The sequence below is a fragment of the Lagopus leucura genome, unplaced genomic scaffold (genome assembly GCF_019238085.1).
Source record: "Lagopus leucura isolate 7727_CA_CO unplaced genomic scaffold, USGS_WTPT01 Super-Scaffold_100017, whole genome shotgun sequence".
Lineage (NCBI taxonomy): Eukaryota > Metazoa > Chordata > Aves > Galliformes > Phasianidae > Lagopus > Lagopus leucura.
The window spans coordinates 9976801-9989990 of NW_024962271.1; the positions used below are offsets into that span (position 1 = coordinate 9976801).

The window sequence follows — 13190 nt, forward strand, 5'->3', positions numbered from 1 at the left end:
AACATCTGCTTTCTAAACCTTCTCCTCATTTTGGTAATTAAGCTAATAATACTACCAAAAACTTCTTAATATCTTTTATCAGAAATTAATCTGATGTCTTAAAATAGGCTTGAAGAAAAGGATGGTTTCTTTCAAAGTAGGTTGTTTTTTAGTTTTCAAACTAAATTTTAAGTTCACAGCTTTTGCAATTCAGCTCTGCAAAAATAACTTTGATTGCCGAGTTCCCCTTTCAGGCCTCTCTCTGAATACTGTCATTTGCTAATTGAAAGTTAACAGAAAACAGGTGGCTTTCAGGGTCTCTGGGATTATTAAAAGATTTGAAATAGAATTAAGACATCTACATGTAGCTAATCTGCAGAACCATCAAAACCAAGTACATTTCTTTCTCTTTCTTCCTCCTCCTTCCTTGTACCCATGTACCTGACTTTAGTTGCAACCTACCACCCAAGAGCTGAATTTGTCCCACAGTGTTTTACCTGACCTTTATGACTGCCCTGATCAAGATGTGGCACATTTCATGGATTAGGCATCCAGCGGTATTACACGTTTTTCTTGTACCTGACATAACCCAGCCCCTGTGATGCTGCATAACAAATCTCACTGCAGAATCAGTCAATGGAAACAGCTGAAGACAGACAGTCTCAAACATGCACCACTTGGCCCGTCGATCTTTGGATCATACATTCTTCTAGTCAGTAACTGTCCTAGTTATGTATGTGAACGATTGTCAGCATAATTAGATCCCAGCTTATTTAAACCTAAATAGTATTGTAAAGACACAGTTATACTTACTGTTATTTTCCGAGGACAGTCATTAGAACAGAGGCCACTGAGAACTGCAAGAACAGAAAGTAAGCTTACAGTATTTATATTAAGAAGCCATCTTACAAGCACAACCTCAAAAATCTGTTGAAACATACTACTAGATGTCACGTATCCATTAAGATAGATAAACAAAACAGATCTTATTCATTACGACTTACGCACTACAAGAATGCTTATTTGCTTAAGTATATTACTTTGCAGAAATTAATCAGCTAATCACTGTTTTCTCATACCTCACTGGTTAGCTTGCTTCCTAAAGGCACATTTGTCAGTTGAAAAAAATCCAAATTAAAAAATGTTACAACATAGTGGACTGTACATTTTACTCATTACACTTTACTTCTAACCATTTAAAATATGCTTGTCAGAAATTCAGCTTTACTTGTTTTTTTAACTGGAAAAGAGCAAAGTAAAGGCTTTTCCCCAAATACAGGCTTTAAACTTGATTCAAATCAAGTCCCATTACCTGTTTATTCTGTGTTATTCAGGAGTATTATAAGCAGATGTGCATAATGCTTCTTAATACCTAAAGCATATGACAGTTGTTGAATTACTTGTCAGCTTGAAAAATCAGCTGACTATAGAAATGTTGAACATTTATAATCAACTAAGGGACAATGAAAGCCATCTGTTCTGTAACCTAGAACATCCTGTCACATTAAATATTAGACGCATCTCGGGTACCAAATGTGCAGTGACAGCGAGGCACTAAGCGGTGTGTCTGATCAAAAATCATCCCAAACTAGTATAATAAGGACTATTTGTATTTTCTGTAAAAATCTGAATGGAAATTATTCCAAAGTTAAAATTTTTAGTTTGTGACTTAACATTTTTAAACATCCAAATAGAGAAAAATCTGTATCCATACAGTCAAAAAGAAAGTCTGGACAATTAAGGTGACGGTATGGCAAAGTACAATTTGAAGATGGTGCCTGTATCTAATAATGGACAACAAGCTACAAATTATGTTGTATGTTGGACAAAAATGCATGTTCAAGTGGAGCCATCTCTTCCTATTTTGATGCAAAACAGCACATGGCAATTTGCTGTTCAATTTCACTGTGGGAACAAATAACCCGACCAAGTTCATTTGACTACTTTCATTGTCCATATACCAAATAAATGAACACAGTGCATTTAGTGATACACCAATGGGTATAAAGCCTGTTTTACTATAAATACTCCCTCCTGTGACACAGCAGAAATGTTTTTAAGCTACTCTAATTTCCATTTTCTGGGGTTTCTACAAAAACATGAGCATACCAAGTACAGTGCTAAAAATCAAAGCAAACCAATTTTAAGATATATGTAATACCGATGCTGAAAATTATTCTATTACCCATTCAAAATATCACACAATTGTCTGTCTAATGTAGCTTTGTGAAATAAGCATTTTTCTAGAAAGTTTTCTTCATGCTTGTGATTATTACACTATCCATACTCAGTATTATTTAAAAAGAGTACATCTTCCATCAGCATGACAAATCATTGTAGTCTAATATGATGAAAATAAAGGCCAAACTACAGAGTAACTAACACATGAATTAGCCCCCAGTAGATGCAATTCTGTTCATCTTACAGCATGCAGAATGCATGTTCAGAATCATTACGTATATTTAAACACAAAGGCAAACACAATTTCTCCACAGCACAGCAAACTTCCTGTTCTTCTTGTTTGGTTTTCTCTGAGTTCACTTACAGCTTTACCTTTTATCCCTCCTCAGAAATGAAGGAGGGCAGCCAAGCAATGAGCTCAAAGCTCAACACCTCTGCAGTCTGGAAAAACATGGTAGGGCAATTTGAAAACCTAATTACTCTCAATTACAAATATCATAGCGTAACAATAGCCTTTTAAACCAATGCTTTAATTAATTCACACATCCTTGCCATGCTGTCACCCTAAATTGTTCTGTTAAGATGTATTTCATGCCATGTAATACATAAATTTAGGCTGAAAACACGAAACTGACTGAGACATGGAAACATACTCTCAGAATAGATCATGCAGAACATGAAATATGCTCCATGCAGAAGATCACTGAAATGAAACCAGTTCATTTTGGCCTAGATTCTGCATCATTTCCAAAGGATATGGGAAGAGAAACTCCAGTAAATTAGGACAGAAGTCCTTGTTGGAAAGAAAATAGCACAACCACTCAAGGCACAAATGAAAATAAATATATTTGTTTATTGTTTCTTGCCTAAATTCTGAAAATAGCCAAGATAAAAAAATAGTCATGGTGGACAGACAAAGCCCATTCCTTCAAGCCAATGCTGCTTTAATGTCTTATGGATCTCTTCTGAATTGTTATGGCATACATACCTATAAGCATAATTACATTTTTATTAGGTCAGTGACTAATAGGCTCATGTTCCTCTAAATTTTAAATATCACGAGACATTAAAGTCTATGCTGAAGAATAGATATGTGTAGAATTATGTTGCTTTTACAGTGACAGCACTATGTTACATTTGGAGATAAGTGAAAGTATTATATAGAAGATTCACAAAAGGGAGCCCTTGAGGTCAGCCAAGTCCAGCCCTTTCCCTCAAAACCAGATATACTACATAGTTTGTTCAATCCAGTTGTATAAGTCTCCAATGATGGAAACTCTGCAGCTTCTCCAGGAATTTATATTAGTACTTCAAAAGTTGCTGTTTAGGAAATTACTCTTACTATTTACTCTTGTTGTAAGTTTGTTAATTTCTGTCATATCCATCACAGAAGGCATGGACAACAGAAAGCCACACACTTGTTCCACTATGGTTATATATTACCATGGATTGAAGACATGAATTTCTTCACATTTCACTTTTAGAATGAATAACTCAGTTTCCCTGCAGATCATAATTTTTGACATTTCATAATTAGTTTTCCTCTGAAAGCCAGAAGATCTTTTAAAGATCTAATATCTGTCTTTAGGATTTTGCTAAGATGCAGAAGTGAAGAACCAAAGCTTCAAAATGAAAGGAAGGATTTAGCCCGCCTCTAGGTAACAAGTGAGATATGACCTGCTTTCTAAGTAAAAGCACACACCCAGAGATAATGAACACTTATTTACTTGAAGGACGTCGTGGTCAAAGCTGTTATTAAAAACTGGTGAAGTGATATTAGAACAACAGAAGTACGGAGAATAGTGGACAGAATTGCTTGGAAATCAAGTATGCTAACTTAAAATTAGGAAAAAACCCCAACCTTTGAAACCAAACAAAAATGAATTATCCAAGTATAGATTCTGCAATCTCTTTCTACAGACCCTAACATTTTCCATGCCGTATTTTTTTTTCTAGTACTGCCATGCACACTGCATTACCATAATGTTATCATGTACAGAGGATCAAATATTCACATTCCCCTCAAGATCTGATTTTGACCTGATTTTATGGTAATAACTTACCAATAACTTTAACAAAATACGCATCTGCTTCAAAGTTGTTTTTTAATGTATGGATAGCAAAGTCTTCACTGGAGTGGCCCTTGCTTACTACAATGATATCCAAGATTCCCTAGAGGGAAAAAAAAAAAGTTGAGTTAGGAATGAGAACGCTGATTTACTTTACATAGCATCTAAATTCAGTAAATAAATTCCCTTAGAGACACAAAGGAAAAGAAAAAAAGCGTGCAGCAAAGTTTACTTTTCCTCTACCAGTTATAATATATTTAGTATTATATTAATCTATGGCAATATTAGACCCTCCATCCACACATAACAAGGATAATACACGAGGTTTGTGTCTTCCATGGCACTGAAGAGGGCACTTCAAACAGCAAATGGAAGGCTGGCAAACTTTTAGTCCGTGAATGGGCTGCTGCTACCTGCCCATCTTCCAGAGAGCATTTCAACAGCATGCAGAAACATCCCAGTCTGAAAGCACTGCCTGCCACGTGCTGTAAAGCCAATGTTTATACATGGCAGTGTAAGAATAACACAAAACATATACAGCAGCACAGGAGTGACACTTTGCTGCAGTGAAGAGTTGAACTTACATCTTCGTAGATATCAAAGAAGGTTGCTACGACCGCGTCTTTGATTTGATTTAGGTCAGAGAGCTCCCAAAAAACTTTAAACATACGACGTGCACTCTTGCAGCTTGCATTATTACATGGGACATTTTCTAGTAAAAATGCTTGTTGATTGCTGTAAGACATTATGTATAAATAACAATTTAATTCCTATAAAATAATAAATTACAATATCTTTGTAATTTTGAAACCAACTGAAATATATATTCAATTTGAAAAATCACTCAAAAAGCTAGCAGACATTTAAAAACTAATAAGCATTTATTCTAGCCTTACAGTCACAAAACTCATGTCATGCCTGATTTAAACTAATGAATATGTTAAATAAATAGGTTCAAAACAGCAGGAATAACTTTGTTCTTCTTACTTTATTCCGACTCAAGTACAAGTGTACCTATCTACTGCTTTCTGTAATCCCTCACCGTGGTCTTTCAGCTTATGTACTCCCTAAAACAAATTGGTGCTTTTTTGTTATTTTAGGACAAGAAGGGCTAGAATATTGACACAAACAGATCATGTTGCTAGGTGTAGTATAGCAAACAATCTCATTTTTGAAGAAGTCATCTAATATACATTAACTGTTCACTGGGAAACACCAATGAGTGACACAGGCCTCACACGTACTCTGATGGCTAACGGTGTATACTCAGTCCATGATACCATAAGACCACCACCCTCACTAGGACTGTGAAAACCTTCAGGACTTGACCAGCTGTGTATCAGATTGCTTGGCAAGTCTCAGTTACTACCCTGGAAGCCCACAGGGATCCATCACTGGGAACAGATGAAGTTTCCTCCTCTTTCTCTGAAGGGAGCCAGGAGACGAAACAGCCAGCATTCTGCAAGGCTAGCTATGCATGTTAGAGCCAAGGGCCATAATCAAAAGCATTTCTTCATTATGACCTTGAACGTAATGCCATCACAGAGGGTGATGAGAAGGTGTTTTTCCATATTTAACAGCATCCAAGGCTACCAGGATGCAGTCAAAAGCAGAAGCAACTTCAGCATTTCTCCTTACAAAAGTTTCTGGTTTTCTTTATTTCCGTGGAATATTTGCTAATAAGAAGAATCAAAACTCACAATATTCACATTTCTGTTCCCTCAATTTCAGAGTTAGAGGAGGACAAAACCTTTACCTTGTGAAAAAATACTTCTGATGCTGAAGTAAGTAAGTTTCTTTGCACAGTATCAGTTAGTATTTCAAAACTTGCACTGGCATCAAAGATACATAAAAAATAAAATGGGATATTAAAATACTTTCCCCAAAACAATACAATCATGTTTCTTGAACTTCTGTGAAAAACAAAAGGAAGGTCTCTGTTTTTCTGCCCTATGCCTGAATTTGACTGGACCTTAATATGAAAAAACCTTTTTGTAATTTCACTGTTAAAAGTGCAAGCACATAGAATTAATGCTCAGCCATAAATCAAATTAGACTATCTACAATGTTTAGGACAGTGTATTACCTGAACCTGAGAACTCATAACTGCAACTTAAAATGAATGTGAGCATTTAATGTCATGCATTATATCAGTATCATGTGAAATTATCCAACTATAAAAGGTGACAACTCGAGCTAAGCAAATTCTTTCAATTTCTCTTTCTCGTCACCTCAACATACTCTTTTAAAAAGAATTGCATAAACTTTTAAAAAGATGCTTTCTTTCAATTCTCATTTTTCAAACAGCTAGAAATTATCACGTTATTTCAAAAACAAAGATGAAAACATGGCATTACACTTAAATACAGAATATTGTTGTAGTCTAAATCATAAGCCTTTTGAATGGATAGACAAGGTTATTCACTGTAGGAAGCTTTTTATTCTCCTTTCCTTGGTAATGTGCATTCAAAGACTTAGAAAACATCAAAATAGTACCAAATGCATTGGGAGAATAAGGGAAGATATAAATCAAAGCATCATTTAAAAGGGAAATGCCAATTTCCTTTACCCTTCCACATCAGAAACAAACACAAAGACAAGCAAAAAAACTATTTTTAAGACAATGCGTAACTGTAGGTTGGCTCATAAATACTATGCCTTAAACAAGTTGTTTATCTGGCTTTGCCTCTGACAGGCGATGAAACTAACCATGATTCAGGCAAAGGTGATCTAGTTTAATTAGAGTTCTTACAAGTAGACACATGCAAAGAACTAATATATATATATATTGAATATATATCTGTGGAATATATATATATATATATATATATATATATATATATATATGCACACACACACTGATTTTAAACTGTGCCTGCATAATTTCATAGAAGTGTATTACACTCGAAACTGTTCTTTCAACTGTCCATACTCAGTTTCTTACTATCTCCATATCTCCATCTTGACTACTGTTTATCACCGAAGCCTGTGATAAAGTAATGGCACACTGGGGATACAGTATTTACCAGTGAAAGCATTCCCTCTGAATGAAAGCCTCACTAAAAAAATGATTCCTTAGATTACCTGTTTGCAATTCAAGATGCCAATTATTAGTATCTAATTAAAACAAGTTGGAAACAAATGATTAAAAAATGTTTAATCTAATTATGTGGCAGAATGAAAGATAAGTATTTATAGGTTTATATGCAGTACTTATACTTTCAACATTACGAATTTAAAACCAAGAAGTGAAAAAATTAATAAAATTTAGACAAGACAGCAAATAGAGACAAACCAGGAACTACAGATAAAAATACCTGTTACACATCCCAGTATAGCCATAACTAGAAGGAAGAAATATTCACGTATGTAGCCTAAAGAGAAATCTGCAGACTGGAATTCTATTGAGGAGGTTTTCACTCAAGTCAAAAGAACATTACATGCCTTTATTGAAAATACAGGATACAGCAGGAGATGAAACACTGTGGTCTTATGGCAGCTCTATGAATATTTGAAGCTATTAATCATTTTCTGAACTTGCTCACCAGGACAGCCAGCAAGCCAAAGTTATTCCTAACTACAATAGATGTCTTTATTTCATTGTTTTGTAGGCATTTAAAAGAATTGTTCTGAAAGTACTTTCCAGAAGTATAACATAATTATTTTAATGATATTCTTCCATCATCATGTATCAGTATATTTTCAGATGAATACAATGGTTTTTGCCTCTTTTAATTTCCTTCAGTTAGCATCTAGAAGCTAGGCTTTCTAAACTACAGCACAGATTGAGGTCAAGAGTTGACAAAAATGCTTTATCATTTAATCACAGTAATCAATCACAGAAATTAGATTTGTAGATGTAGCATGAAAGGCTTCAGAGAAAGAAATAAACAGCTTGATTCGGAAGTGTTTAAAATCAATTAAATAAGGCTTCCATTTTAACTTGCTCTGATTTAAGACGAGCTTCTAATTTAGTTCCCACACGTTTAACTCTCTCTACTCTATAACCCAGTTACACATTTTAAAAGGAAGCATTTGCTTGCGTTTCTCAGAAACAGTGACTTCATGGTACTGTGAAAGTGATATTTGATAATTGGTATAGAACATCTTTTCGTTACTTTCATATTAATATTGGGAATATACAGTGTTAACATACAGTTTATTCCTTAGTTACTTTTTTTTCCAGACTTCCTCATCTCTCTGAACCTTACTTTGTGCAGCCTGTCAAATCACCTGCCAGTACTCTCAGTCCTTATGCATAACAATGTGCCATTCAACTTTGAAGTCAAGTTTCGAAATAACTTCTAAGGCACACCCAACTGAATAAGAAATTTCAGAAGCAAAGAAAATAAAGACAAGTGTAGCACAGTAATTCACTGCAGTCAGACAGGCAACACCCTGGGCTTTTGTAGGAGTAATTACTTATGAACTATGTAAACATTTACGTATTATTAGCCTGCCCTAAGCATAATCCTGGCAGAGAAGAGAGATGCCCAATAACATTAAAAGGTAACTTAATCCTCCCTCCACTTCTGTACTTCTGAAATCCTCTTGAAGTCCTTTTGAAATATCCTAACCATCATGATACATACTCAATACGGACCCTAAACCAAGATTTATGGGCCTTAAGTTAAAGTTTGCTAGTGTAGACTTTTTAATATTATTTCAGTGATGCTGAAAAGAAGATGCAAAATCCCAACTAAGAAAGGCTATGGAGAAAAAAACGACATTCACAGTCTGAGTGGTTTAACTTTGTCTATGTAGATTCTGGGCAGTAACAGAATCACCAGCTTCTCTGACACATTTGAAAAACAACATTCACAACAACAACAACTGAAAAAAACCCAAACAGAACAACAGCTATACTAGTTATCTTAAAGCTCAGAAGTAGTGGCAGAGCTCTGTTGCTCACTGCTCTGTGTCTGAATCACAACACTGTGTAGGAAGAATGTAAGCACACAGCTCTTCAGTTTTAGGCATGTGTCAGTATGCAAGGAGCTCAAACACAAAAATGTCAGTGAGTCACTCATGTTTATGCAACCACTGGAGGATCTGAATTAATACTGACTTAAGGATCTAAATTCTGTCTATCTACTCTTCTAAGCATTAAAGTGAGATTCTGTTATTTTCATGTCTAGAATTAATTGAAACTATGAACCTGCACCCAACTCTCATAAAACACACACAGCTAGATAATAAATACGACCGTGGCAGACTTGATTTTTCCCGGTAATGTACTAGTGCAAGTATTCATCATAGATCCCAATGAGAAAGATTTTAAGACTTCATACGGTATTGATTAAAATACCTTTTAGAGGAGATGACATGAGAGAGAAAAAGTGACTAGCGTGGATAATCTTAGAGCTCTTCAGGTGCTGGAAAACACAAATTGTGCAGTACTAGACAGAACGAAGGACAGGGCACAGCATACTGTGCATATCCTATCAGTAGTGAGGTTCATTGGCATTATGGTCTCCAGAGCTCCTTTAGAATTTTTCTGAAAAGTAAACAATTCTATTCATCATTTCCACTGTCAACTGAAACGATGTTCACAAAACACACATCACTTCAAGGTAAAGACAAGGACACGCCAATGGGACCATCACCAGGTGCCAAGTGGGAGTTGCCCACAGGCTTCTCTGTTAGCTGTTAAGTTTGTCCTGCAGCCAAGTGATATGTGCAGAACAGCACAGGCATGCTTGTAACTCAGGTCAACAGTTATGCGGATCACTAACTCCGCAATGTACAGCAGTCTCCCAGCTTGGATCACTACACCTGCCGCAACACCAGACTGCAGCAAGACAAAGGGCTGGAAGGCAAACAATGAAGCAAAGTAGGAGAACAAGTACACTGACAAAGTTAATAGGGAACATTAGAAGCTTTTATTTTCCTTCCCTCTAAGATTTAAAACACTGCAGTATATATTCCACTGATGGCACACATTTTCTGGCTGTGACCTAGTAGGTTTTGATTAATTTCAGTGATTGCAGGGATGTATGAGATTTTGACAGCACACATTAATAAACTGAAGTTTGAAAAACTGAATCAGAAATGGTCCTCATCCTCATATACTCTGCCATGGCAGCTTTTTCTCTTTCCTCCCCAGAAAATAATAAAAAAAAATTCCTCTACTGTGCTTTGAAACAAACATGGACTCCTCCTGCTAATACAAATATCCCTCTCTAATATAAAAAAAGAAAAAGCCTAATTGATTTCTACACACATCCTACATGAGCTCAAGATAATTTTATTGCCTCAGCTAAATCACGAGCGATGATGATCTACTAAGTACTAGATAAATCCCAGCTACTCTCAGTGGGGCATCCATTACCTTCTGATCACTTAAGCATATGCAACACGAGAAAACGTTTTAAAAAACCAGAACATTTCATCTTTGAACAACAAGTTGCTTGGCCTTCCATGAAAAGGGATCAATTGGCAAAATGGCTCAAAAAACTTTAAGAGATTTGAACAGATCAATTGAAACTGCAGCAGTGCTGAGAGGTACTGCCATTTCCTACTGAGGACAAAAACTATACAGAACATCCAAACAAATAAGGAGGAGCAAAGTAAACTATCAGCAACAGGGAAAAGTAATGAAAGTAGCCTCATTAAACATCCTGAAAGCAAGATGAAATCAAGAAAAGAAAAAATGTACATGACATTCACACAGCAAGGAATCCAATAACCATGCATTCATCAGGGAAAAAGCGATTTTATCGTGGTACATTTCAGTAGTGAAGTTTAAATGTGAAAGAACTGTTCTGGAGGCACCCAGAAGAGGGGGAAAAAAAACTGAGCTTACTTCATAAAAAAGTTAGATATAGATTGATACAAAAAACAGAAAAAAATGCAGGCAAGAAGAATTCAATACAAAAATGCAGGCAAGAAAAATTCACTACAAAAGAAAAATTAAGCTGAAATGAAAATAGTACTTGTAGCTTGCCTTTAATATATAGGCTAAAACACTGTAAACATCAAAACTTTACCTGAAGTGAATGGCAAAGATTCTTTGCACACAAGTATCTTTAATAAATATTACATATACCACCTTGCCAATTGTGCATCACAGCACACCATGAGAAAACAAAATGCCATTATACAAGTGACTTAACAATTTTTCAAAGGAGAAAAACAACATGATTCTATGATTCTATTTTGATTGAAATTGGATAATATAAAGTGACCAGTAACCAAACAGGTGCATCTAAAACATCAGGATCTCAGAAGGAGCAAAGCACACAATCACATATTTCAGCAATCTCCATTCAGAGGACATAAACTGGGATATGACGTGGAATGGGTTTCCCTGAACTCTCAGCAGACTGATGTTACTAGCTAACATTGCAAGTGTTCTTTTACAGAAGATGGGAAAGGACAAGGAGAGACGGCCTGTGACCAGGGAGGAAAGCCTAAAATAGCACTTTGTACTGCCCTGGGCTGAGATCAGACATGTTGTTCACTTCATGAAATGAACAAGATGCACTAAAATTAATAATTTGTATGACTGAAGATCTAACATCTATATAATGGTCATTACCTTCCAGATGTGTTCTTTAGTATAGCAAGGGCATCTGGGTAGCCATCCATGTTGTAATCTCCAATATGAAGAGTCATTGGAAATGAAACTTCTGATGTAGTTTTATCAGTTTGATTTTTTACAAAGCCCCAAAGCGTGTCTTTATTTCTGAAGTCTTGCAAGACTGGAATCCACTGTGAAAGAAGTCAGAAAAGAACAGATAGGTAAGAAAATCCATTTCATTTATGAAGAATACCTATCTCTACAACAATTGACAATTCTGTGCTGAGTCAGGACTCTGAAGCAGTTTGCAAATTTTCAAGAGACAATAAAGATTATTTCCTAACTCTGACACCAAATGTACAATGTAATATGAAATCTTTTCAATGTACTTGATTATTCCAGAACACATGCATAAAAAGCCCACAAAACTAGGAGAGGACTGTACCGTCATCAAATTTGTGAAAGTACAAAGGAAATGCAAAGTATAATTTCTCCTTCGTAAGAAACAGAATCTATCTGCACTTACCACAAAGGGCTACACAGGTGCTAAATAGGAATTTAACTTAATTAAAATCGAAGTAATTTCACAAATGGGTAAGAAACTGAAGTACAAGAGTTAACATTTCAATTCTACAGAAAAATTCAGTGCATTTTTAAAGCCAGAATTTTCTAGGTCAATTAACTGATAATGTCTTCAAAAGAACGGAAGTGTGGCATCCTAAAGGATCACTACCAGCAATGTCAATAGCACTTAAGAGCATCTTAAATGTCTCTCACCCAAGCCCTAACTTAGCTATTTCAGGAACCAGAGTGAGATTCCTGACAGCATTGTTTCCTGCTGTGGAGAAACTCCCTCACTATGCAATCCTGCACACAGCAACATTCCAGCCATGTGGCAATTGTCTGCTCACTTGGACTGGTCTCTTGAGATTCCACACAGCTACACACATTAGAAAAGCCCCAAGAATTATTTAGAAAGTCCATTAAGCTGAACTCTTTCTAGTTATTACAGACAGCTTGGAAGCCTGGAACAGATCAACAAGACATGCATATAATGCATTTTTGCCTGCATGAGTCATAGCGTTTCAGATGTTAAGAAGATCCATAACACCACTGCAGGAAACTCTTGAGATTATACATACTTTGTCATATTCTACCCTTGCTTTCCAAAATATGTGTGCCTATTTAGTTACTGTTAGCTGCTGGTTTGAAAAATCTAAGAAAATTATATAAATTTGAAAAAAGACTGAGAAAATTTTCAAGGGGTGACTTCTTATCATTTCACTCTCATGAAAAAGATCAATGATGTTGAGAAGTACTGTAACTTTGAAAAACAGATTGGAATCAGAAACACTAAATAAAATATAGTTTTTACTTTGCATGGAACGACCAACAAAGCCATTGCATTAAAATATATTTGCATGTAATCGTGTACTTTC

The 13190-nt window shown here is 35.6% G+C and overlaps 1 protein-coding gene across 1 annotated transcript in view; it reads right to left on the reverse strand.

Annotated features, from left to right (window-relative positions):
- ITFG1 (integrin alpha FG-GAP repeat containing 1) overlaps positions 1 to 13190 on the reverse strand; it is a 69102-nt gene that overhangs the window by 18029 nt on the left and 37883 nt on the right. Inside the window, exons 10-13 of the mRNA XM_042876953.1 lie at positions 11770 to 11942; positions 4814 to 4964; positions 4224 to 4332; positions 793 to 836 (exon numbers count right to left, since the gene is read on the reverse strand). Of these exons, the coding sequence (XP_042732887.1) occupies positions 793 to 836; positions 4224 to 4332; positions 4814 to 4964; positions 11770 to 11942 (477 nt within the window). The remainder of the gene's footprint in view (positions 1 to 792; positions 837 to 4223; positions 4333 to 4813; positions 4965 to 11769; positions 11943 to 13190) is intronic.